Source organism: Pelodiscus sinensis, chromosome 24 (genome assembly GCF_052426305.1).
Source record: "Pelodiscus sinensis isolate ZL-2025 chromosome 24, ASM5242630v1, whole genome shotgun sequence".
Taxonomy (NCBI): domain Eukaryota; kingdom Metazoa; phylum Chordata; order Testudines; family Trionychidae; genus Pelodiscus; species Pelodiscus sinensis.
The window spans coordinates 10438905-10466256 of record NC_143075.1 but is presented as its reverse complement, the minus strand read 5'-3'; the positions used below and the strand labels follow the sequence as shown (position 1 = coordinate 10466256).

Below are 27352 nucleotides of genomic sequence, written 5' to 3'. Positions count from 1 at the left end.
TGCGCAAAAGCACGTCTAGATTGGCCACGGACGCTTTTCCGCAAAAAGTGCTTTTGCGGAAAAGCGTCCGTGCCAATCTAGACGCGCTTTTCCGAAAATGCTCTTAATGGAAAACGTTTCCGTTAAAAGCATTTCCGGAAAATCATGCCAGTCTAGACATAGCCCATGTGTGACTCCCTCTAATCCCAGCACAACCCCAGAAAATCACAGGTAACCCTGGTGTCATCAGAAGAGGGCTCTGACCCCACCCTTTGTGTTCTCTTCTAGCTGGTGGCAAGGAGTCTTGCAAAAAATCCCTGTGCAAGGTGCCCAGGCAGAGGGAGGGGATTCCCTTGGCTTCCCCCACAGGAGGAGGACACACCCTGCTAGCTCCAGCTGAGCGGAGGCAGCAGCCTGTCTATGGAATCATCAGCCACCTCAGAAGGTGGCAAAATGAGCTTTCCTGGCTACACCAGAGCCAGGCTGCCTCTCCAGCCACGCTTCAATCACTAGTGCCGGCAAGGTGCCAGCAGGGAGTCACCTTCTTGCTGTGAGCCATGGTGGTTAAAACACCAGTGGCTGGTCTATGGTAGCATTCTCACCAGAGCTAGCACTGGTGGGCCTAAAGAAAGGCTCAGTTACCCCCCCCCCCCCCCCCGACACACCTCAATGAGCAAGGGCCTTGTAGTGAGGGACAGGGCAAATACAAACATTCATTTCTCCTGGTTTTTTCCACTGCTGCTAACTGGCCTCGCCTAAATCAAATAGTTTTGCCTCAGTGCCTCTCTGGTGGGTTTCCATAGAACTCAGTGGAGTCACATCCCAGGGGATGTTGTCCCTTTGATTGCTGGTGGTTTCCTTGCTTGAAAATCTGTGGTGGGTTACAGCCAGTGCTCCCTGAAAGCTGAGCGCTTGGGCGACCACCCAGAAAAGATTCAAATGCCACCCTGCTGATTAGCAGAGGTCCTACAGCACCCACAGCCAGCAGCATATATTTCTACAGGTGGTGCACATCTGCACAAGCCTCAGTGCACATAACATTTATTCTGTGCACATATGGGAAAAATTAGAGGGAACATTGGTTACAACTGCAGATCAGTTACACTGGGGATTAGAGGGAGACAAAGAAACCTAAAATGGGGAACCGGGGCCCTTTGAATGTAGGGACTGAAGTTATTAAATTTGGAAATTCCCATCTAAGGCTAGGTTCTAACCCAGAAGCAACCTTCCTTCTGGTTCTGATCAGTATGAATCCAAACCCTTGGAAGAAGCCACTTTTCCCGTGAGATTTTGGCTCAAGATGGCAGACGTCTTACATAAACCCGATTACCTCATGTAGCTTCAGTTCATGAGATTTCAGCTCTGTCAGTCCCAAACCTTCCCCCCAGGCTTGATCTGGAGCCAAACTCTCATTCTTGAGCTCAGGTCTCCTGGCGGTGAGGGCTGAGTATACACTGATCTTCCCTAATGAATACCTCGGGGCTGTGTCTACACTGGCATGAATTTCCGGAACTGCTTAAAACGGAATACTATTCCGTTTTCAGTTTTTCCGGAAAAGGAGCGTCTACATTGGCAGGCTGCTTTTCCGGAAAAGCCCTTTTTCTGGAAAAGCGCGTCTACATTGGCCACAGACGCTTTTCCGGAAAAGAGCCCCGATCGCCATCTACACTGGGCTGTCTACACTGGCCCTTTTCCGGAACAGTGTTCCGGAATAAGGACTTATGCCTGAGCGGGAGCGGAATAGTTTTTCCGGAATAGCGGCTGATTTTGTACAGTAGAGCATCGTAGCTTTTCCGGAAATTCAAGGGCCAGTGTAGACAGCTCGCAGCTTATTCCGGAAAAGCGGCTGATTTTCCGGAATAAGTGGCCCAGTGTAGACACAGCCCGGGGCTAATTAAGGCAAAGCAGGGCAGCACAGGAACAACCAGCACACCGTGGAGCGCTTCTGCTTTGCTGCCATCACGTTATAAAGGGACGTTGTGTACCCTCAGCCTGCCGAGTGACTCGTTACACTCAGGTCAGCTGCTGCAGCTCATTTCTCACACATCACGCACTCAGGAAGTGTTGTGAAACATGGCGACAAGCAACGGGTATGGCTTTCTGAGAGCGGGGAGACGCCAGATGTATTCTGTGGGCTGGTGGCGCCATCTCAGAGCATCCACCAGGCAGGCCTCCACAGCTGCTTCCGGCCCTTTCTGCTCCATTTGTGTCTGTGTGTTCAAAAACAAGCCACCATTCGTGTTAACCCTTTCCTGCCCGTCAGATGCAGGGCCTGAGGTACATCTAGCAAAGTGGCTTACCGCTCTGACACCCAGTGAGCCCGGACTAAAACCCAGATCCTAAGATCACCCCAAACTCTGAGGGAATTCAGCTCCAGCTCCAAATTTTACAGCTGACCCCCTGCCTTTAAAATAGGCCGAACCAAATCCAAGAGCCTCACACCTGAGCATTGAGGGAGTTGGGATTTGGGAAAGAACCTCACAGCACAGGATCTAATCAGTTCAGTTCCCATCGCTCTCCTTCCTCCCCCCCCTTCTTCATCGAGCCCTTTCCCTAGTCCACACCCTCCACTGTCCCGAAAGAGACCCCTTCCTGCTTTGCCTGCCAATCCCTCCGGCATTAGAAGAGTCACTACATGACTGGCCAGCAAACCAGCATCCAAACAACACTAAACCATTTGTTTTATTGAGGAAAGGGGCCTTTATGCAGGCCTAGCTCCCCTATCCGCTCTGGCCCTACGTGGCCTCATTCTCAGCCCAATTTCAAATTGGGTCAGTAATGGAGCTCTCCTACCATCCCCTAAGGCTGTGGTTCTCAACTGGTGGTCCATGGTGACTTTTTCAGTGGTCCACAGGAACATTGTCCAAAGTCACACGGCATGGGCAGGCACCAAAAATCTGTTAGTAAGAAATAAATTTCAAACCAAAATGTTCGTTGTCTGCTCTTTTTTATCATGCCTCAAAAAGGAGGTGGTGCCCGAAAATTTTTTGATTGGCCTGGTGGGCCGTGGACTGAAACGAGTTGAGAACCACTGTCCTAGGGAGACTATTTCACACTAAGCCTTGTGGCATCTTGCTCCCTCCTTCTGCTCTGTCTACTCAGACAATCCAGAACCTTTCTATGGCTACATGCCCACCCTATAGTTCAGCGATGGGTGACTTAGGCTAGTGAGTAGGCCGCCTGAGTGGTTCTCCTTCATCTTGGTGGGTCACAAGCTACTCATAGCCAAGATGATCTCCTGGGATAGGGTAGTTTTGCTCACTGCACTTGCCTACTTAGAATTTAGGGGTGTGCCAATTGAATCATAGCAGCGCTTTGATTGGATGCAGAGGGATCACAGGACTCTCACAATGTTGTGTGCAATCAGCACACACAACCCTTCCCGTGGCCTGGCTTTACATGTGTGTCACATTAGTACTATCTGTTGGAAAAAAGCTACGCTGATGGAAACCAAGCAGCATTTGGCAATCCTGCACGTGGGCAACGGTAAATAAAATGTCTTGTGGGCCACACATCGAATCCCAATGAGCCACATGTGGCTCTTGGGCCACAGGTTGCCCACCGCAGATACTGTTTATTTCTTTGCTCTTCCCAACACCTTATTGATCCATACATCAGCCCTATCAGTTATTTTTCAGTCCTCTGCAAGTAGAGGAGAGGAGAGATCCTTCTAAGAGATCCTTCTAAGGCCAGGTCTACACTGACCTGGAGAGTGATCCTTCGGAGATGGACCTTCAGGAGTTTGATTTAGCAGGTCTAGTAAGGACCTACTAAATTGACTGCTGATGTTACCTACCACAGTTCTCCATGGAGTCACAAGGAGTAAGGGAAGTTGGGACTCTGCAGAAAGTTGACTCAAAGTACAACAATTTTCATCGCTGAAGTTGCATATCTTAAGTCAGCTTTCTCCAGTAGTGTAGACCTGGCCTTAGTTCTGGCTCTGCTAGTCAGTATATCCTTCCTGTGCCCTCTTTGCCCCTCGGTGTTAGTGGGCTAATTAGATCTTTAGTCCTCCCCCAGCCCATTCTTATGCACTAATTAGGCATAATCAGGTCCAGGTGAGCCAGGCGGGGGATGGGGAGGAAAGGGGAATAATTGGTGCTTCAATGATCAGCGGATTCGTGTGTTGGTTTTTAGCCCTGTCCCAGCCCCCCTAGTCAGAAACGTGTCCCCAAATCTTCCATTTCATCAAGTGATTCCTAGTTCTACAGCTGGGTTTGCTGAGCCCCTTGGCATCTTTCCGGGTGTCCACTGAAGATCACTTTCTTGCTTTATTTTGAGTGGTGCTTCACAGCCAAACTGTCACAGCTGCATATCTCCCCCTGCATCTCCTTCACACTGTGACACTGGGGGAAGGGAGAGGGAAGGCTTGCAACCCCACTGACAGGAAACACTTTTACATCTCAGATGTTGTTGCCTCTAAACCCAAGCACATTCTTAACCAGTAGAAAGCGGAAGAGCTCGGCTCTCTCTCCGTCTTGCCACGTGTACATTCTCCTCCTGCTCACTGACCATTTCTTAGAGACCAGGTCAGCCCGTCAACTTCGGATTTTGGACTTGACTCCGGGGACGGAAGCAGCTGAGGGAAGGTGCCCTGCCGTGGGGAGCTAGTGATGGGCTGCTGCAGCGTGAGTGCCCGGCAGGCTGCATCTGCAGGGGCACGGCAGGATGAAGTGGAGCTGCTGGAAATAGGTGGCAGCAGGTAGGCAGCGTGGCTTTGAATCTGGGGCTTTGGAAGGGGCTAGTTTTCCTTGCGGGGTGCACAGAGGTGAACGGGCATCATCTCACATGGCCCTTTCACCAAAGCTCAGAGGGAGCCCAGTGGTGCTGAGGCTACATCTACACTACAAAGAAAGATGTGTTCTTAATTCAGAGTAGCTAACCCACCTTCGAAAGCTACAAAGATGCGGCAATTTGGCTTTTAACCCAGGGGAGCAGATCACATTAAAGCCAAGAGGGGAACGCGGGGTTGACCGCAAGCTGCTAACCCATGGTAAAAGTGGAGTTGCTGTGTTTTCACTAATATTTTAACTTGAGTTAAGAACAACTTTTCGTGCCATGTAGACATAGCCTAAATAAAATTCAGAACAGCTCCATAAGGTGGTATGGGAAGAGGGGAACATATTCAGACAAATCAAGTGGCGTATTTTAAACCTGTAACTCTCTACAGTCTGGGAGATTTTCAGGTACTTCCTCCTCCCTCTTCCTCTTTTCTGCAGGAGATTCATTTTTTACACAAAATGGTGTGCCCGCACCAAATGTCTTAGCACAGACCCCATAGTCTGGGATATTTATATAGATACAAGCAGCAGTTCCGGTGCATTGTACCGGGACAGACCAGGTACATTCCGGAGCAGTTTGGGTAGGCTTCCATTCCTTTTGACAGCACAGAACTTGCATTCTGTCTAGAGCCCGTTGGACTGTTTCTAGCAGTAAAAAGCTGGAACAGCCATATCAGAAATGAGTCTCCTGCCCGAACATTCAATTAACTTTATTGCCCATGTGACAACATAGAGAAATATCACAGAACAAGTGAATAAAGGAATCTCTCCTAGTCATCTTCACTTTCTTCTCCCTTCCTCTTTCACTGCAGAAAATGGTCTATCTCAGAAGCTCAGAGTGAAAGCTCCCTCCACCTCAGGGACCACGTGATCACAACAGAGACAGGAGGTGTGAGTATAAGCAGAGTCTCACAAGTCAAAAGGCCTGGGTAGAGACCGGGAGGTGAGTCTAGGCCTGTTTATTTAAGCAGAGCATGACAGCACCATTTCCACTTAGGCTTTGCCACTCAAGAAAAATCATAGGATCATAGAATACTGGAATTGGAAGGGACCTTGAGAGGTCATCAAGTCCAGTCCCCTGCCCTCACGGCAGGGCCAAGCACCATCTAGATCAGGGCTATTCAGCACTCGGCCTGCGGCCTGTTGGTTTGCAGCCCGCGGTGGGGTTTGCTTTTATGCAGAGCTCAACATGTGGCCCCTGGGTGGGATCTTTTGAACACGGCCTCCACCGGGAACACGCTCCACAATGGCAAGGCATCGCCTAGGTGGGGTGAGCATTGAAAGACGCAAGCGAACGGGTTGGCTGGAAGAGACGGGTACAGGGCATCGGCATTTCTAGCCCCCGGGGTTAGGTGCTGGGAGTGTCGGGGCATTGTGGGAAGTGCTGGCTACTTAGTCTTGTGGGCAGCGCCTGAGAAGTGCTGAAAGGCTCACACTGGCCACGTTTGAGTCCAGTGCCGCAGTTTAAGGCTTAATCTTTGTATTCATGCCCACCAGTATGAAAGAAGCTATTTGCATATAGTTGCATATTTATTTGCATGTATACGCAACCACACTGTACACAATACTCCAGTTGAGGCCTAATTAGTATAGAGCAGAGTGGAGGAATGACTTCTCGTGTCTTGCTCACAACAGTGCTAGAGCCCATGACATGGATAGGCACTAGTGTTGCCAACCAACCAGGATTATCCTAGAGTCTCCAGGAATGAAAGATTAATCTTCCATTAAAGATTATGTCATGTGATTAAATCTCCAGGAATACATCCAACTCAAATTGGCAAGTCTAATAGGCTCTGAGCCCCAAGCAGTGATGAACCGTTCTCGTTATCGCAGGGTGCAGACAGGACTTTCTCCTTCATTTGTACACAGTCACATGCATTCCTGTGCTGTTTCTCACAGAACCTGATACTAGATGAAGACGAAGATGTTCAGGGGAGGATCAGAGCGCTGAACCCACAGGTGAGTCCAATGCCATTATGATTTGTGTCGGGGCAGGCCACAAACAGAGTCAGGTGCTAGGTGTTCTCCGCAGGAGCACCTCGCAATGCTCTTCGCCCCATTGTACACAGAGACATCTCACTGCAGGTGAGTGGCGGGAGCTGGGAGCTGAACATGGGCGGTCAGTAATGTAGGTAGGGGAAGGCACAGTCTTCCCAAAATGGCCTACGTGCCTGACCGCCTAAGGCTGGGGCTGCAACCGGGGAAAGCTGGTGCTACAGCACAGCAGTCCAGCTTCTCCTGGCTGCTGGGGAGGGATGGGGCCAGGACCTGGAAGCCTGGCTTCCCCTGGCCCCTGGGGAGGAACAGCCCGGCGCCCCCTACCTGCTGGAGAGGGATGGGGCTGGAGCTTCAGCAGGGCAGCCCCGGATTGGGCTGCGGTAGGTGGGGTTTGATTCCAGGGGCAGGGCTTTGGGTGGAAGCAGCAGACCTGGGGCTTGCCTCCCCCAGCTGGGCTCCCCGCCTCCCTATGGAGCTGAGTCCAAGTGTCCCGAGTCTCAGTTCAATGCTTTAAGGAGAGCTGACAGCCACACCAGGCCCCTGGGCAAGGTATGGGGGGGGCAGCTCTGTGCTCCCAGAAGGGGTGGGGCCTCAGGGAGAAGGGGCGGAGCCAGAGGTAGCCAGCCCTCCCCACCACCTGGAACGTGTCATGCACCCCTCCCCAGCTTTCAGAGCCAGGTGGACTGTGCAGCACAGCACTCCAGTGGCAATTTAAAGGGCCTCCACCTTACATCCAAACACAATTGGTTCCAACTCTAGTTTCTGTGTGTTTTTCGGGACACTTCCCACCAGGCTAATACAGACACTTGCGTGTCATTCTTTTTGCTTCCAGGCAGCAGCGTTGTGGGGGAGAACACGGGCAGAACTAAGGAACTTCCTATTCGCACAGCCCATTGCTGGCTGGGAAGGGGAGAGCATCCACTCCCTTGGGGAAATAGTATGGTCCTCGCTGGTCTTTATGCGCACCTGTCATATGGAGGTAACCATCTTCACCCTATCTGCACCTTCAGTCTCTTTAGCAAAAGATTTCCAAAATGCATTTAGAAACCATTGTATTTTTAAATGGTAGGGGCAGAAAGACTGGGGTAATTTGGGCCTTTGACCTGCTATCATGCTGGATCTGCTATCATGCTGTTGTGGAAAATAGATTCTGTCATATTAACGTGATATCTTTTTAATGAGATTATAAGCTTGGTTGATGAATGCAGTAATGTTATTGTAATATACTTAGACTTCTGCCAGATGGTTACCATGATTTTGTGATGAAAAAAAACTAGAATCATGTAAAATGTACATGGCACACATTACATGGATTAAAAGTGAGCTAGCAGATAGGTCTGAAAATCTTGTTACTATACATTTTAGAAACGTGTGTCTGCTTGTCTGTCTGTCCATTTGTGAGTCTGTTTGTGCAAGAATGTCTCCTAAATAGTAAGAGTTAGGACCACCAAATTTGGTAGGCAACTTCCTCTTATCCTAACTTAAAGCAAGGTCAGGGTTTGGTTGTGCCAGGACAGGAGATGAGCCTGGAATTCGATTGTTTCTCATAAAATTAAAATAGAGGGATCTGGTAAGAGGGACCATTATACTGTAGAATGACCACAGGGGGGCAGCAAGTGGCCAGAGATGGGGATTGGGGCAGCTATAACCCCACTGGGCTGGCAGGGGCCAAGGGTGGAGAAAGGGACAAATGTCTATTATATATCTGAGAGAGTTTGCCTGTTTATGTGTCTGTCTTTCTCCCAGCCAGGGAACATACACCCCTCCCTTGGGTGTGGCCCACTGCAGCGACCATGGAGAGGTGCTTCTCACCTGGCCCCAACTTGCTGCTGCAGGAGGGAGGGCTGGAGTTGTCCTCTCTCCCGTATAATGAACCTACATGCCCAGCCCCATCCCAGAGCAATGATTTAAAGGAAGAAAAACCAAACTTATTTGAGTTAAGGACCTGAGCATTGCATAAAAGGGGAATTTTCAGTGAGCAGATCTGTTTCCAATGGGGACTCGAGGGATCAGTTCTTGGTCCTGCCCTATTTATCATTTTTATCATCAGTGACATAAATAATAAAGAGGACAGGTCACGGATCTAGAGTGCTCCATAGTACATGCTAAATTGGGTGCAAACAAACAATATGCATTTTAATATGGCTAAATATACACGTATGTATTTGGAAACAAAGTCTGTGGGCCATACTTCCAGAATGGAAAGCAGGGACTCTGAAAAAGATTTAGGTATCATGGTAGATAATTAGCTAAACATGAGCGCCAGATGCTGTGGCCAAAAGGAGCTAACATGATCCTGGGATACCTAAACAGGGAATCTCAAGTAAGAGGAGAGAGGTTATTTCACCTCTATTTGGCATGGGTGCAAGTGCTGCTATGGGGCTATGTCTAGACTGCAGACTTCTTTCGGAAGAACCTTTTTTCGGAAGAGATCTTCCAAAAAGAACTTCTTCCAAAAGAGAGTCCACAATGCAAAAGTGCATCGAAAAAGCGATCTGCTTTTTCGAAAAATAGCATCCAGACTGAGTGGATGCTATCTCGCATGTAAGCTGTGCTTACTATGAGTGGAATGGCCAGCAGGGCACCTGTGCTTTTTCCTCTTTCCTCTTCTTTTGAAAGAACTGCCTCATCCCCGTCCACACACACTGTTTTCTGAAAGAGCTCTTTCAGACAGAGGCTTCTTCCTCCTAGAAAGAGGTTTACCAATGTCGGACAAACCCCTCTGTTCTTTTCATTTTATTTTGGAAGAACGCGATTGCAGTGTGGACGTAAGTGTAGTTTGTTCAGAAAAACGTTAGTTTTTCTGAAAAAAACACTATAATATAGACATACCCTGTTCTGGTGACTACTATTCAAGAAAAATGATAAATCATAGAGGGTTCAGACTCAGAGAAAAGCCAAAGAATGATTAAAGGATTAGAAAACCTACCTTATGGTGACAGACTCAAAGAGCTAAATCTATTTATCGGAACAAAGAGAAGATTAAAGGGTGATATGATGACAATCCAAAAGTATCTATGTGGGGAACAAATATTTAATCACAAGCTCTCCACTCTAGCAAAGAAAGCTCTAACACAATCCAAAAGCTGGAAGTTGAAGCTAGACAAACTCCCCCAGGAAATAAGATGGAAATTTTTAACAGTGAGACTTATTAACTGCTGGAATAATTTCCCAAGGGTCGTGATAGATTCTCCATCACGGACCATTTTTAAATCAAGGTTAGATGTTTTTCTAACACATTCTCTGGCCTTTATTATGCAGGAGTCCAGGCTACATGATCACAACCATTCCTTCTGGCCTGGGAATCTATAACTCCCAGCGCAGGATTGGAGCCATAGTTTTCTGGGAGGGGCTTGGGACTGATAACGGGGGATAAAAATTCAGTTTTTCCCATTGATGTCACCTAGGGTGTGTCTAGACTACATGCCTCCTTCGACGGAGGCATGTAGATTAGCCAGATCGGAAGAGGGAAATGAAGCCGCGATTAAAATAATCGCGGCTTCATTTAAATTTAAATGGCTGCCCCGATCTGCCGATCAGCTGTTTGTCGGCAGATCGGGGGAGTCTGGACGCGATGCCCCGACAAAGAAGCCTTTCTTCATCGACACAGGTAAGCCTCGTGAAACCAGGCTTACCTGTGTCGATGAAGAAAGGCTTCTTTGTCGGGGCATCGCGTCCAGACTCCCCCGATCTGCCGACAAACAGCTGATCGGCAGATCGGGGCAGCCATTTAAATTTAAATGAAGCCGCGATTATTTTAATCGCGGCTTCATTTCCCTCTTCCGATCTGGCTAATCTACATGCCTCCGTCGAAGGAGGCATGTAGTCTAGACACACCCCCCTAGAGGTGGGCAGGTCTCACATGAGTGTTTTAGAAACGGTTGAAATTTTTAATTCAAAATGTTATTTTGATTTTTTTTGTGTGTGCTTAAATGGAAATATCCATGCCCAAAGAATTTTTTGAAATATTTTAAGAAAAAAGAAAAAAAAGGTGGTGGTGCTTTCTAGTACACACGCACACACACACACACACACACACACACACACACACAGGGTACACTTGTAGCCTAATTCAAAATAGGGCTGCAAATGTAGGCATTCGAAATTGCAAATCAAGCCTGGGATTTAAATATCCCGCGCTTGATTTCCATCTTCCCGGCTGGGTGCCATTTTTTAAATTGACAAGACCGGAATAACTGCCCACATCTATACACGGCAGTGAAATGGGCACTCGAAATAAAGACCTATTTCGAAATACCTGTTAAAGATCATTGCAGGAGGAATAACAGGTATTTCGAAATAGGGCTTTATTTCAAACGCCCATTTCACTGCCGCGTGTAGACGCAGACAGTTATTCCAGACTCGTCAATTTCAAAAAATGGTGCCCGGCCGAAAAGATGCAAATCAAGCATGGGATATTTAAATCCAGGGCTTGATTTGCAATTTCGAATGCCTACATTTGCAGCCCTATTTTGAATTAGGCTGCAAGTGTAGATATACCCACAAAGAGAGAGAGAGAGCTAGAGAGAGAGGTACATCTTTGGATTACATTGTTTCAAGAACAAAAAACATTTCTAGACTAACCTTAGAGCTTTTTTCCCTGTTGCTGTGGTATTGAACTGAAGGGACCACTTCTTCCAATAACTATGACAAGTAAATTATCTCTCTGTAATATTTGCATGGGGTGGCTGCTGAAAGAAGGCCAGCTGAGAAAACCTCAGGCTGATATCTCAGGTCACATCTACACAGGCACTGTCAGGGAAGTTAAGGTGAACAAAGGCAGCTACATTGGGGATAAATCATACCTTGTCTCACCGCGGAATGGTGCTTAGCTCATTCGTAGTTGAAAAGCACTTTGAGGTCCTCAGAGGAAAGATGCTATAGAATGGCAATCAATGTATTAATAGTAGCGCGTTGCCTGAATTTTGACTCACCCTGGGCTACCCAGCATATAACACTGCTCAGCTCATAAGCTCCCTTCTCCATCCCTTGCCCAAACTGACCTGCTGGAACTGTGCTCATGTTGGGACGCAGGAAATAGGGTGGGAGTGCAGAACGAGTAAGGTGAAGAGCAGGGGGAAATTTAATCTCTGTCGTATTTTATTTTAAACATATCTTAACATTTTTGGCTGCTGGTGATAATAAAACCCTATTTCCGCAGGAGATGTCGGAACGGTACCTCGTGCTGTTCTCCTTCCAGCTGCTGATTCTATCGGTGGATCACATGCAGAAGACATTTACCTACCAGGTAAAGCACAAGGTGCCCCCTTGTATGGTGTAAAGCCCCAATTCATTGGAGCCCTGGCAACCAAGACAACACCAAGCTACCCCTTCGCTGCACATCTGTGGCACAAATAACTAAATATCAGAACAAGGGCTCCGCTAGAAAACTAACTACAGAATGAGGGCTCCATGCCAGAGGACTCCAAAGCAGAGGAAATCAGAGAGTCCAGACCTGACCATCACTGGGGCATGGTGAGGAGGGACCAGATGACAGGAGGGAGAGAAGGACATTGGAGATGTATACAAATACAAGCTACAGCAGAGAAATCAAAGGGGTGGGGCCGCATTGCCCAAAACATGGGATAAGCCACACCGGTAGGTAGAGCAAAGCAAGGGGCAGCTGGGGGAGGGACACAGAAGGTATATGCGTTAGAAAATGGAGCCTTTTAACACCTCGCGGCAAAGCTGAATCATAGCAATACCCATTCTTCCAAGCACGTTCCATCCCTAGATCTCAAAGCATAGCTCGACTTCATCCACAGAGCCTCCACAAAGGCCAGTGTCATCTCCCCCATTTTACAGATGCCTCATCCAAAGCAGAACCAGAAATCAAATCCAGATCTCCCGAATTCCTGTCTAGTGCTCTAGCAACAAGGTGACACCACCTCCGTTGGAAGAGGCAGGCTGAAAGGGCATTTCATTTTCCTGAAGAAGGGAACCAGCTGTCAGGAGGCAGGGAAACACTGTCTATGAGGGGAGTAGAGTCTAGCTGTGAAAGCGCAAGACTGAGGCTATTTCTGCACTGGCAGATGTAAAGCGTTGGTAGTTATAGTGCTACTCACATTGTAATTGCTCTTGTATGTCCACACGGTGCTCCTTGTGATGGGGGAGCACGTCCACTTTAGCAACTCTTGCAATGCCACAGAGAGCAGTGCATCGTGGGAGCTGTCCCACTGTGCAACTGGCCAGAGTGCTTTGGGAAGGGTTTGCAATGCCACATGGGGTAGTCAGTATCACGTGTTCATCCTGCTACATGGACAGCTGCTTTTCAGCAGAAGTCCAGGGAAAGGAGAAGAGTGTGATGTGGAATGTGTGAGGGGGGAGGGGCAGAGGGATACAAGAGTTTTTTGGGGGATGTCAGCATGATGTCTTGTAAATTCAGACAGCAACAGAAAACAACCCCCCTGAAGCAGGGGAGCGTCAAACCCTGATATCTCATCCCCACCCCTTCCCTGGCTCAGTCAGTCAGTCAGTCAGTCACACACACACACACACACACACACACACACACACACACACCTGCCTCTGTGTTCAACAGCAGGAACATTCCACCTGGGTGGTTTGCTCAGTGTCTCGGAGCCAATCAGCACAGCCTGCCAGCTTCCCAAAACAGAGCTCTAAAAGGGGGGATGTGCATGCCTGCGGGGCAGACAGACAGGTTCCAAACAAAGAGCAGAGGGGACTTGAGGGATTATGGGCCATTTTCGGAGGCCAGTCACAACACATCAAGTGTCCACTCTGGCCCCCCTGAGCTATATCTGAAGTGCCTCAAGCTCTATGCTTCTTGTTGAGGTGGTTTACCTAGAGCGCAGCAACTTCAGCGTTAGCACGCATTTGCCAGTGCAGACATGTTGGGAGTTAGACTGCTGGGAGCTGATTTACTGTGCAGTCACTTGCCAGCGTAGTGCAAGAGAGAGAGCACTGAGGGAGTGCAGAGAGGAGAGAGTCACAATGGTTGCTTTCTACCAGTAATTCTCCGTTGCTGCAGGGCCTGATTCCTCTCGCAGGGATGAGTGTGAGGGAGGTGCCAAGTGACACAGGCTGCGTGTTTGAAATTACTGGTAAGCTTTCTTTCTCTAGAAGCCCATGAGAGTCTTAAATGGATGGAAGATCCCATTTTGATGGCGGGGGGGGGGAGGGGAAGGAAGAGGGCACCTTGTCTCTTCTGCATTCATTCCAGACACCACCTCATCCTTCTTCCCATAAACAGGGGCATCCATGCTGAGTGAATGCAATAGGGATTAGGGGCTAGGAACATTGAGATTCTCATTCTTCACATATAAATGCAGCAGCCACTGATTCTCAAGCCAGCCAAAGGTCATTTGGCCCTTCCTGCTAAAGTCACCCTAAATCGTGAATTTGCTCCCTCAAAGCAGTGAGCCCGCCTCTTAGAGGCCAGTGTCTTTTCCTGTAGAGCAGGGCAGCTGTCGAGTTCTGACAGGGGCTAGCCCAGAGCCCACCATCACTGGCCATGAGAGGTGGATGGACTGGCCTCAGCATCAGCAGTAGAGCTGGTCCCACAGGAAATGCTTGGAAGGCTGGCTACCAGCTTGTGAATCTGTAGGGTGCTGGGAGGAATTTACCCATCAGAGGCGGTTCTGTCTTCATTCTTGGATTCCAGAGCTGTGTGTTTCCTTCCACAGGGTCCATGATAGAATCCAGGATCATCTCATGCCTGAGTCCAGATGAGTTCCACATCTGGGTTCTCAGCACCCGGCATCATATCAAGATGGCCAATGCTCACTGCTCAGCCTGTCCCAGCAATATCCTTAAATTTCTGGTGAGGCTGCCTTCCTGGTGGTGGTGGGTAAAGCCCGGAGGCGATTCAGAGGGCATGAGATGGGGGCCAAGTAATGTTAGTGGCTCCTGCGTATGAAGGGACCCCAGGTGAGGATGCAACACCCCGAGGCCAGCAGCAAAATGCCAGAGCTATGGACACCATGCCCCTCAGCTACAGTGACCTCTGCTGCCTCGTGCTACCTGAATCACCAGCGGTTCTTAAACTATATCTTGCCCCATTTTCATGGGGTTGCCAGGACTGGCATTAGACTTTCTAGGGACAAGGCTGAAGCTGGAGTCCCAGAAGCCTGAGGTTACAGACCCTCCCCTGCCCCGTCTCCCCCATCTGAGGCTGAATCCCTTGGATTTTGGATTTTGAAATCTCCCCACACACACACACACACACCCGTAGATTGTGTAGTAATTTTTGTTTTTAGAAGAGGGTCACAAAGCATTGAAGTTTGAGAACCACTGCCTTAGACTAGAGGAAGACACAATCCCATGCAATACATTAGTGTACTCCCTGGGGGCACCGCAAATCCATTACAGGCTGTGGAAACCTAAACACACTACAGATTGAACCTCTCTAGTCTGGGATTCTCTGCTCCGGCAATATCCATGGTCCCCTGGATCAGAGAGCCCAGCAGCAGATGGGCTGGTGGCCGGGAGTTGAGCCAATCAATAGGCAGGAGCCCAACCAGGGCTGGGAGTGGAGCCAGGCCAGTGGCTGAGGGGCCATCCGCCAGGAGCGGGAATGGAGCTGAACCAGCAGCACGGTGGCAGGGAGCCCAGCTCAAGCCAGCAGCAGAGCCTGGTGACCAGGGCCAGCAGTGGGGTCAGTGGCCAGGAGGGGTGCCTGGGATCTGGGGCCAGCAGCCAGAAGGTAAGCCCAGCCAGGAGGCTGGCAGTCCCCCTGAGAGAGCCCAGAGGCCAGAAGCAGAGGGGCTTTCCATCCTGTTCTCCTCTACAAAGTCTGTCTTCATGTTTCTAAATACAAAAGGTTCCAATAAACCCAGACCAACCTAGTCCCTCACTCCTTTCTCAGGGTGACCATCTGAAAGTTCAGTGAAGGCTCCTCTCTTCCAAACACCCACGTAACATAAGGATATTTCGTGACCAATTCAAGCAGGCCCGCAAGTTACCTCACACACCCAAGGATTCCAAACAAATTGCTCACACTGAGGGTATGTCTACCCTACATGGCTCTATCGACTGCCCCGTTATGCCTCGTGGGATGAGGTTTATGGGGGTGGTCGACAAAGGCTTCTGATGTCGACCGTGGAGCGTTCAGACTCCCGCGCTGTGATGACAAACAGCTGATCGGCACAGTGCAGCAGCCATTTTGATGTAAATGAAGTGGCGATTATTTAAATCGCCGCTTCATTTTACTATGTCTACAACCCTCATCTACCCAGACATACCCTGAGGCTGCGTCTAGACTGGCTGCTTGAATTTGTGCAAGAACACTGATGATCTAATGTAAGATTGTCAGTGTTCTTCCGCAAATACTATGCTGCTCCCGCTCGGGAAAAAGCCCTCTTGCACAAATGCTTTTGCGCAAGAGAGCCAGTGTAGACAGGTAAAAACTGTTTTGCGCAAAAAAGCCCCGATGGCGAAAATGGCGATCGGGGCTTTCTTGCGCAAAACCGCGTCTAGATTGGCACGGACGCTTTTCTGCAAAAAGTGCTTTTGCGCAAATCTAGACGCTCTTTTCCACAAATGCTTTTAATGGAAAAACTTTTCTGTTAAAAGCATTTGCAGAAAATCATGCCAGTCTAGACGCAGCCGTGTTTAGAGCTTATTCCCCTACGTAGCAATAACAACCTAGCAGTCCTATTATGGGGAAGGGACTTTCCTTGCTTTCACTAAACATGGCAAAAACACAATAACAGGGTGTTTGGATCTTATTCTTTGCCAGGATCCTTTGTTCACACTTTTCCACTTGTAACAGGTTATACAAAGGTTATTACACCCACACAGGCCTACAAAACTGGCATCTCTATTGCATATACTGTACATCTATTAATACACTGCTAATCAATGATCCACTAGGTCTTTAGTGTGTGAGATGCAGGAAGCCCACCTAACCAATGAGTAACTCCCTTACCTTTACCAATTTATTCCCCTTCCAGGAAAGGGTCAGAGAGTGGCTGTTTTGCCCCCAAACTGGTTGTCACTCGGTCCCCCCTTTCAGATGGAAGCTCACTCCCTGCCTGTGCAGGAAAACCAAGGCACCACTTGATTGTCCCCCTTGCTTCTGTGGCTCACAATGTAGCTGTGCTTGAGGGCTTACAGCAGGGGTGGAGAACCTCAGGCCCAGGTGCTGGATGCAGCCCCCGGCTTGCCTGGATCTGGTCCCTGAGGCTCAGTATTGGGGAGCCTGTTCTAGTGTTCCAGTCCCCCTGCCACCCACCCTCAGGGCTGGAGCACACAAAATCTACCAACCTGGACCCCCCAGGCCCTGGTGTGCAAGGGAATGTGGGGAGAGACTTTCTCACTTTGCTTCTCACTTGTGTGTGGTGCTGACTGATTTATTTCTGTGGGTCAGCGGCCCCTGACCCAAAAAAGGTTCCCAACCTCTGGCTTACAGAATGCAATGGAGACTGGACAACTTGGAGTATGTAAGATCTCAGGCATGGGGAGAGGAGAGGCCGGGGTGGTTGGTTGATGAGAACGATCTTGACTACATTTTTTTTCTTCCAAGTCTCCCCATGAACAGGGGTGTGTGTGTTCAGAGTTATTTTTATGTCATTTAGAGACAGGCCTGAATCAGAACCCCAGACCCAAACCGCTTTGAATTGGAGGGAAATTCTCACGTAGATTAGACCCATTTTTATCACTGGCCCCAAACAGAATCTCGCATCATACAAAATGTCCCCTCTCAAACCTGGGGGAAGTTTCGCTTCAGATGCAAATTTATCTCAGATACTTGTATGGACCCCATTCCTGTAAGTATCCAAGCACTTTTCAAACTGTATCTTTAGCCTCATGACATCCCAGTGAGGCAAAGTAGTGTTAAAAGCCCCATTTTACAGATGGGAACTGAGGTACAGAGTGGCTATATGGCTAAGTCTGGAGCAGGGCAGAGACTTGAGTCCAGCTCTCTTAAGTCCCATGCTACAGACTTAGTCACTGACATTTTCTCCTAACACCCGCAGACCTCTAACCAACATCATACTTGTATTTTTATTACTTTCTGAATTGCATTCCGATCTTTCTCGGTAAAGGTCCCATGCGATGAGCCATGGAAGAAACGGAAGCTGATGAAGTATCTGTCTTACAGCACCATTCTGAAGTGGGAAGGGAAACCCATCCAGCACCTAGGACCGATACACTACCTTGCCATGGTGCAAGTGGCTTATGTCAGCACAGGGGTAACGTATAGCATCTATTGCTCTAAACATGGGGATCCCTATAAAAAGACTGGAAGCATCTGGAGTGTGGGTTCACATTGAGTCCCTGGACTGAGCTGGCCTAGTGTCCTCACTAGATACGTGCATATGGAGACAACAGCTGGTCAGGCATTTTTCAGCCTGCCAGTTTTTCATCATAAAGTGCCAATGTGTAAAAACCAAAACTGTTTGAGAAGCATAAATTTCTGAAATGAAAAAGGATGGTGGTGGTAGTGGGGGGTTTAGCCTAATTGACTTTTGAGTTCAAAATTTTAGTAAATTTAGATCACAACACAATTTTATAAAAGGGGAAAATGTCAAAATTAAAAGAACGGTTTCAAAATGGTCAAAACAAAATTATTGGAGTGACCCAAATGGAAATGGTTTTCACTGGTTGTTGGTTCACAAGACATTTTCACATGTCAATGATTCACCCCAATTTTAAATGGCAAAACTTTTCTTAAATCTCAAGAATTCTCATGGGCCGGGGCACCCTAAATGAATCATTAGGAAAGAAGCAAGTGTCAGCCAAATAGGCTAGTGAAAAAGGACCCCACAGTATCAAATTCAGATGATTTGGGACCATTGTTAAAGAGCTTGCGTACACACACCAGATGGGTTGTTCTTAGGATCCTTTAATGCTCTGCCTGGTATGGCTAAAGATAGCCTTAATAAGGTATTTGGCACATTCTGCCACCTAGTGGCTGAAGCGTATCATGCACTTCAGCATACCACGACAGATTACCTTCCACCATTATATTATATTGTAGCTATTGCAAAACAAAGGGAAAATACTTGCTTGTGGAGTGTGTGATTAGGACGACTGAGTGCTTGAAGCGACCCTGTGATGTAGGGTCTCTGTTCATACCCATCTGATATTACTACACATTCTGCCTTCAAGCTAAGATTGCCTGTTGCTGTTAGGCAAAAGTTAGTGACTTTGCTGTCTCCAAACTGAGCTGTCTCCAAACTGAGCTATGTGCTTCTCTCTGCAGAACTTTGTAGAAAGGCTGCTGGTGCTGTTTGCAGAAGATCTGGTTTTCCTCTCCATAGACAGTGAGAGAGCAGGCATTGCGTATGAGGTAAACAATGAAGCAGGAGGGGGGTCGGCTGCAGAAAAGAGAGTACTGACTGAGGCCATAGCACAGTTCAATGAGAGCTGAGAGAGGGGAATCCAAGAAGCACCCGACAGGTGGTGGAGGGGTGTCAGCACCAAGGAAGGAGAGGGGTTGATTATGTGGCCCAGGGAGGACAAACAAGGAGTTATGGGATGCAGCTGAGCTAAGGAAAACTTGAACTATCAGGAAATGTGTCCTAATAAGGAGGGTGGTGGAATCTTCTCCCAGATGTGGAAATCCCTGTGCTTGGGATATTTAATAGTCAATTAGGAAATCCTGCACTAGTCTGAGGAGATGGACGTGGTTACTTCAGAGCCCATTCTCTTCTTTGACTTCAGGGCTTGGCAATTCCTAGTCAAGCTGTTAGAATCCTTAAAAATCAATGTCAAGTGGGTCTTTGCCCACAAAAGCTTATGCTTCAATACATCTGTTAGTCTATCAGGTGCCTCAGGACTCCTCATCGCTTTTTAAAAAATCAGTGTGGTATTGTATCAAACAGCCTCCGATCTCCATTTCTGTCATGGTTCAGAGCTAACCCCCAGGAAGCTCGAGGCAACTTCAACTCCTAAACTTCAAACCTGGGTTAACATCAGTGTTCCCTCTAATGTTTCCATCCATGTGCAGAATAATGTTTTTCTATGTGCACCGAGGCATTTGTGAATGTGCACCACCAGCAGAAACAAAAATACCTAGCTGTGGGTGCTCTGCTAATCAGCATTTGAATTGCTCCTGGGTGGCTGCCCAAGAGCTCAGCCTTCAGGGAACGCACAGGACAAGGTGGGTCAGCTAGTAGGGGTCTGTAGGGTTTTTTTGGATCCACTTCTCCCCCATCTTGTCTCTCTCTAATATCCTGGGACCAACCCCACTACAACAGCACTGCAGAAACCAAGGTAGCTACGTTCCAAGGAACTGCATGCAATTATAAGAACATTGCTGCATCTTTGTCATTTTGTGCAATAAAAACAACATGGAGGGACCACAAGGACAGAGCAGGGTCCAAAACATCCATATTTGTTAAACAGACACAAACACGCGAGGCCTAGCTACATACAGGCTGCTACTCTTACTGGGTGCTAGCAACTTCTATAACATAGTACAGCAGGCTCTCCATTCGAGAGCTCATTGAGGGAAGCTGCCCTGTGACAGTCCACTGAAGGGATTTTCCTCTTTCCTTTTCTCATTGAAGGGTAAACTCCCTCTAGCCGGGATCCAGGCAAAGGAGAAGTCTGCTCTGCTGGGAAGGCTAGAATTTGAAATCACAGGTATGTCCAGTTGTTGATTGAGGAGAGAGATGAAATCACAGCTATGTCCAGTTGTTGATTGGGGGGAGATATGGGAAGACAGCCTGTGCTAGAAGGATCCTTACATTGCAGTGGAGTCCTGGGCTGTTGGTCCAGGCCTTCGCTAACATGGCCCTGGGTGAGGACACTAGGCAGGCCAGGCTGTGGTGAGCAAGTGGAGCTACAGCTGGCTTCACTAAAGAATCCTCTTCCTCATCATTAACTGAGCCCTGCCTCTTCTCCACCCAGGACCAGCTTAAGATGTGCTGAGGCCCTAAAATTACCCCTCAGCATTACCAAAAAAATGTGTGTTCTTCTAACAGAAAGGGGAATGAAAATAGAAAGAATCAAGTTTTATATTTGCATATATACTGGTACAGAGGCATGGATGCAACTAAAAACTAAGGTTTTTTTTTTTTTTTTAATTTAGGGGCCCCAAGCTCCTCATAATCTGAGGCCCTAAGCTCTATCTTGCTTAGCCTGTGCATAAATCCACCACAAGAGATTGCAAATCAGCCTCCTCTCCTATCTATACCCTCTGCTCAGGCTACACCCAATTCCCTGGAGCACTCTAGCACACATGCATGCACACACACCTCTGCCCCCATAATGCACTCCCCCTACTTCTGGCTATCAGCCTTTTATGGCCTGGTGTGTTCCCTGATTGGCCCATCTGCTCTCCAGCCCTGTCTCATTACTCCACCCTGTACAGCTGCTGTGAGGGGTCTGAGCAGGTGGGAGGAGGGGAGAAGAGAAGGGAAAGTTAATTCTTTGGCTGCTGGGATGCAGTTGGAATCCCTGTGCCCTCTCCCAGCGTACGCGAGTAGGTGGGCCAAGAAGAGTGCATTCCTGCACCAAACCATTCCCACATCCCTCACCGCTCTCTTGGCAGGAAGCCTGATGGAGCCAATCCTGGTCACCTGCTCCACTGCAGAAGATTATGAAAAATGCCTCTTCCACCTGCAAAAGGTACTCGTCAGACATGGTTCCATTAGGCATGCAAAAGGTTAACCAGTTAACTGGGTGGGGACTGGAGCAGCCCACTGCCCACCACAAGCAGGGGGTTGCTCCAGCCCCACGGGGCCTGCCACAGACGGGGCACTCTAGCTCAGCCGGAGCAGCCCCTGTCCGCAGCAGGCCTGGGTGCATCAGAGGCAGGTGTTGCTCCAGGGGACCACTTCAACCCAGCTATGGTGGGCAGGGGGAGGCAGATCCAGACTATCTGGGCTGAAGCATCCCCACTCTCCTCCTCCCTAATTTCCATATACCTTCTTCAAGTGGCTGTTGCTTTTCTAACCTGGGTCTTTCCCAACTTATGCACCCCTGCTCTCTATGGCTTATCTGCCTCCTATACCTCCTTCCCCCTCATGATTCAAAACTACTTACCACTCAGAGTGACCATTCAGTTCCTTGGAACTCAGCCTCTCCCCAAAGGATTCATCACTGGGGTATCACAATACCTTTGTCTAACTAGACAGTGTGTTTAACATCAGCCTCTCCAGCTGGCCCTCAAGAGCAGAGACCACTAGCAACTAAGAGCATCCTACGCTCTGTGGAGCATGTGAGGGGGACACCTGGCATACACTGAACATATTTGGGGTTCACAAAAAGTTGATGTGGGGGAGGCAACGTTTTAAAAGTAGAAACACTCTGAGCCCCTTGAGAACTTGGCTGAACCTTTTCCGAATGCTTAGAATCTTAAAAGTGCCTTAAGTCTTCCCAGAAGCATGACATTAATCTGCTGACGTTGATCTGTTCCAGCCCGAGGAAAACCTCGACACTGTGACTGTCCAGCCACCTCCCATGGTACCGAAGAAATCGCAGAAGCGTTAGAGCTGTAGAGCCTCTGGAAAAGGCTCGCACCCGGTGACAGCGCTGGTGGGGGAGGCTGAACTAAGCATGGTCTAAGCATGCTGCAGGAAGGAGCCCACCACTGGCAAAATTAGAAATGGACCTTCGGACTGTGCAAGCTGATTTGGGAGACTTTGGTCTGAACTTGCCCTGTGAACCAGAGAATGTGCTGGACCGTAGGAGGTCAATATTGTCTAGCAGCATTACCAGCACTTCCATTGCTTCCTGGGCTCTTAGAAGACATTAAGGGGTATATTAGAGCTAAATAACAGCACAGAACACTGAGAACCAGGACTGGTGGCTGCAAACAAACTTTATGGGACTGTGGGAATCTTGGCCACACCCACAATAAGTGGACTGCCGGCTAGCTGAAATCATGCTGGACCATGGATGTTGATGGACTAGAGAGTGCCAGACTAAAGAGGTTCAACCTGTACAATTCCTGACCGCACATTCAATAATCATTCAGGCTGATTGTTGAGTTCCTCACACCGGCACTTTCCCATATTTCAGTGTGCCACTATCATACTGCCCCCGGGGTATATTGTTTGAACGTTCCATGTGTACTACCGAATTCTGTGATTTCTAAGGGTGAGATCAAGGCTTTGTCTAATAGTTTAAAGCACAGCGATGGCAGTGGCCATGGCTGGAGCACTGAGTGTAAACTTTATGTAAAACGCATCCATAAGGGGAGGAGCTAACAAGGTTGAGAGCACGGCTCCCAGCACCAGAACCTGGTTCACATTGATGCTTTACAGCGCTGTAACTTGCTGCATTTGTGGGGTGGGGCGGAGTTCCATACTCCTGAGGTAGAAAGTTAGGCTGTGTCTACACTGGCATCCCTTCCGGAAAAGGGATGCTAAGGTAGCACATCGCAATTGCAAATTCCGTGGGGGATTTAAATATCCCCCGCGGGATTTGCATGAACATGGCTGCCGCTTTTTTCCGGCTTGGGGATAAGCCGGAGAAAAGCGCCAGTCTAGACATGATTCTCTGGAAAATAAAGCCTTTTCCGGAGGATCTTTTATTCCTACTTTCAATTAGGAATAAGAGATCCTCCGGAAAAGGGTTTATTTTCTGGAGAATCACGTTAACTGGTGCTTTTCTCCGGCGTATCCCCAAGCCGGAAAAAAGCAGCAGCCGTGTTAATGCAAATACCATGGGGGATATTTAAATCCCCCGCGGATTTGCCTATTCCAAAGTGTCTAATCTGCATCCCTTTTCCGGAAAAGGGGTGCAGTGTAGACATAGCCTTACAGCGTAATAAAGTGCCAGTGTAGACTGAGCCCAAGTGGAAAGGACTGTAGAGTTATCACACTGCGCAGGATGAGGAGTCCAGACTCCTAATGCTGCAACTGTTTTTCTGCATGACCTCGGGCAAGTCACTTAATCAATGTCCCTGTTTCCCTATCTGTAATAGAGGCATTGTGTGGCTGGTTTCTGTACAGCATTTGATGCTTTCCAAATGCCTTTCAGACCAAGATTCAAAGTGTCATTCTTGCTCAGGAAAACCAATACAGTCTTGCTTCCTTCACCCTCCACCATGTGACATTTGATCAGTTCCCCATTAATTCTGTTACATTTAACATGACTTGCCCTGGCAGGGCTAAAACACATCAGCACAATTATAAAAATGAGGAAGAGACGGGGGCTTGTTCTGCTCCTTCTGGGGAATGCAGAGATCCATAGTGAGGGTGGGAGGTGGGTGAAATAGAGATGCCAGAGGGAATGGGCCCAAAAGGATGGTTTTCTGGCACAGTTACTGCTCTGGGCTCTCATGGGAGTTCCCTGGATCCGGTTAAAGTAGATATCCTCCCTGTTCCAACTTGCCAGCAAAGCAAAGGCTGTTGCTGCTCCCTGCGGTGGGAGTGCTTGGAAGCTGTCATTCTGTGCATTGCATTTACCTTTTCGCTCTGTATTTTTAAAAAAAATCTTACTGTGACCTTTTGTAAAGGTAAAATAAACATTCGCTCAGATTAATATATCAATAAAGCTGACGAATTTAGCAGAGATTGAGAACAATTGTGGGGCTGTTTTCTGTTTCTTTTTAAATTATCTTATTTTGGTGGCTTTATCTCAGTGCTCTTGATTGGACCCATGTCTATACTTACCTGTGGATCCAGGCTCTGGAAATCGATCTTCTGGCATTCGATTTAGCGGGTCTAGTAAGGGCCTGCTAAATTTAATGCTGAGGGTACCCCTGTCGGTACTCCTACTCTCTGCAAGGAGTAAGTCAGCAGGAGTGTTTCTCCCTTCTTCTGTGGGGATGGCGCCAAAGCTGGAATCAAGGAATGTTGACTCCAGCTACCCAATTAATGTAGCTGGAGTTGTGTATCTTAATTTGGACTTATCCCCTAGGCTGTGTCCAGACTCAGGGTTTTTTTCGGGAAAAGTAGCCTTTTTCCGAAAAAACTTCACCTGCGTCTAGACTGCAGCCGCGTTCTTTCGAAATTAAATTGAAAGAACGCGGCTTTTCTTTCGACGGCGGTAAACCTCATTTCACGAGGAAGAACGCCTTCCTTCGAAAGTGCTTCTTTCGAAAGAAGGCGTTCTTGAATGTAAATAGGGCTTCTTCGAAAGAGAGCATCCAGACTCACTGGGTGCTTTCTTTCGAAAAAGCGGCTTGCTCTTTCGAAAGTTCCGCGTGCAGTCTAGACGCTCTCTTTCGAAAGAGGCTTGCAGTCTAGACATAGCCCTAGTGTAAACCTGGCCTGAATAAGTTTTCTCCACGTGGCTCTTCCTTATACATCTGGCTCCACCAATACATTTCAGTCCAAACCAGCAGCTTTGAACACAGCTATAGGACATGGGAGAAGTTTGCATAGTGGCCCATTTACTTTATATCTGGTTCAAGAAACACTTCCACTTCTGGCGAATCTAACAGCTCACCTAAGGACTTATTATTGATGGAAAAAATCAATTCCAGGCTTGGGGTTTCATGGTTCTGATCAGGGGGAAAATTCATAACTGTGAGTGATTGTAACTCTGGAGACATTTCAGCCACCGGTGGTTGAGACATGGTTCAGAGAAAACAAATGTTCCCAGTTCAGAGTCCCTAGGCAATGGAACTGTCATAAATTACAGTTTCCATTCAGAGAGCTCCATTGCTTTATTTGGATCTGTGCTTGTGTCACTGCTAAATTTGAACCTGAGTTCAGGTCTACATGTCAGTCCCAATCCACCCAAAGCATGTGTGTGTGCATGTGTGTGTGTGTGTGCGCACATGCACACACACATGCATGCACACACACACACACACACACTTTATCTCTGTTCTATACACAATGAAAACGATACAAGATGCCACCCTTCTTGGAAAACATCTTAACCCTAAATGGAAGATCAGCACTGCTGCGATCAATCTTTCAAAGTTCGATTTAGCAAGTCTAATTAAGACCCGCTAAATCAAACTCAGAGGGTGCCCCAGTTAACATCTGGTATGCGTGCTTCTGTGAGTAAGGGATGTGGATGAGAGTATAACACATGTTGCAGGTCATACCCTCGATTTGATTTTTTGGACTGCGGGTGTTAGAATTCTTGGGATAAGGGATGTGGCTACACTCCCTTTGTCATGGACTGATCACTACCTGGTCAAGTTTAGACTATCTGCTGATATTCCCCTCCACAGAGGCGGAGGGTTTTCTGAGGTCCCCGAAGGATTGTTCAGCCATTATGGCGAATGGTCCTGTAGATACCCTAGTTGATACTTGGAACACCGAGGTAGCCCGGGCAGTTGATATGATTGCTCCTAAGTGCCCGCTTTGGACCAGTCGAGCCAAGTTTGCTCCCTGGTTTTCTGGGGAGCTGATGGCAGCAAAACAGTCTGTGCGATGGCTAGAACGCCGTTGGAGGAGAACTAGAGCTGAGTCTGATCGACTGCGGGTTAGAGCTGAACTGCGAGCTTACTCTGTGGTGGTGCTGACAGCGAAGAAAAGCTACTTCTCCACCCATATCGCATCTGCACAATGCCATCCAGCAGAATTGTTTCAAGTAGTGCGGGGCCTGTTGCAGTCCGGCACTCATGACGAAATAGAGGAGCCTTTGGCCCCCTGCTGCAATCTGTTTGCAAAGCATTTTGCAAATAAGATCGCCCGCATCCGGTTGGATTTAGACTCTGGTTGCTGTGCAAGTGCGGCATAGTATGTGTTGAGTGTACCACCCAGTCTTTTTTCTCTGAATCAGTTTCAGCTATTGCAGACTGAGGATGTGGACAAGGTGCTTGGAGGAGTGCGACCGACCACATGCTCACTTGACCCCTGCCCTTCATGGCTTATTAAATCTTGCCAGGAAAGGATAACTGGCTGGGTCCAGGGGATTATTAATGCGTCTTTTAGAACTGGTATGGTTCCTGCTGCCTTGATAAAACCGTTACTCAAGAAGACCTCCCTGGGCCCACATGATTTAAATAACTATCGCACAATTGCTAATATTCCCTTCTTGGGCAAGGTACTCGAGCGGTGGCACTGTAACTCCAAGCCTTCTTGGAAGAAACAGACTACTTAGATCCATTTCAGTCTGGCTTTAGGCCGGGTTTTGGAACTGAAACAGCCTTAGTTGCCCTGGTAGACGATTTACGCCAGGAGATAGACAAGGGGAGTGCAACCCTGTTGATTCTCCTACACCTCTCAGTGGCTTTTGATACCATTGACCATGATATCCTTCTGGGACACCTGGCAGAGTTGGGTATTGGAGGCACTGTTTTGCAATGGTTCCGGTCCTACCTGTCAGGACGCTTTCAGAAGGTGGAGCTAGGGGGCTGCCATTCGACCCCGTGGCGATTGTGCTATGGGGTCCCACAAGGTTCCATCTTGTCCCCTATGATGTTTAATATCTACAGGAAGCCGCTGGGAGAGGTCATAAGGAGTTTTGGAGGACAGTGTCATCAATATGCAGATGACACCCAACTCTATTTCCCTGTGACATTAGAACCAGGTGTGGCAGCGACTGATCTAAATTGGTGTCTGGAGGCAGTGATGGTTTGGATGAAGTCAAATAAGCTGAAGTTGAACCCAGATAAGAGTGAGGTCCTGTGGATCAGGAGGCCATCTGTTTGTGAATGTGGCATGGCACCTGTTCTAGACAGGTATGTAACTTGGGAGTCCTCCTGGAACCTTTTTTAACATTTGAAAATCAGATTTCGTTGGTGGCCAGGAGTGCCTTTGGGCAACTTC

At 48.2% G+C, this 27352-nt stretch overlaps 1 protein-coding gene across 4 annotated transcripts; it reads left to right on the top strand.

Moving 5' to 3' along the window:
* Positions 1-4246: 4246 nt before the first annotated feature.
* LOC102445242 (putative pleckstrin homology domain-containing family N member 1) lies at positions 4247-22330 on the top strand. 4 transcript variants are annotated; one of them, XM_006127111.5, is made up of 12 exons: positions 4265-4681; positions 5573-5651; positions 6660-6719; positions 7591-7737; positions 11920-12006; positions 13750-13822; positions 14405-14541; positions 17768-17914; positions 18928-19014; positions 20237-20312; positions 21223-21299; positions 22092-22330. In XM_006127111.5, the coding sequence occupies exons 1-12, from the start codon at positions 4593-4595 to the stop codon at positions 22161-22163; spliced, it is 1131 nt and encodes a 376-aa protein (XP_006127173.2). In that variant the 5' UTR covers positions 4265-4592; the 3' UTR covers positions 22164-22330. The 4 variants fall into 4 exon arrangements, with proteins under 4 accessions (XP_075762376.2, XP_075762373.2, XP_075762375.1 ...); XM_075906258.2 differs by lacking the exon at positions 21223-21299 and having other exon boundaries at positions 4250-4681; XM_075906260.2 differs by lacking the exon at positions 18928-19014 and having other exon boundaries at positions 4260-4681.
* Positions 22331-27352: the final 5022 nt, after the last annotated feature.

What these genes read in the sequence shown, in the direction of transcription:
- LOC102445242 (XM_006127111.5), top strand. Translation starts at nt 4,593, where the DNA reads ATGGGCTGCTGCAGCGTGAGTGCCCGGCAGGCTGCATCTGCAGGGGCA. An exon ending in TGCGCACCTGTCATATGGAG is followed by an intron (nt 7,738 to 11,919) that starts GTAACCATCTTC and finishes CTATTTCCGCAG; the next exon opens with GAGATGTCGGAACGGTACCT. An exon ending in GAGCAGGCATTGCGTATGAG is followed by an intron (nt 19,015 to 20,236) that starts GTAAACAATGAA and finishes TTCTCATTGAAG; the next exon opens with GGTAAACTCCCTCTAGCCGG.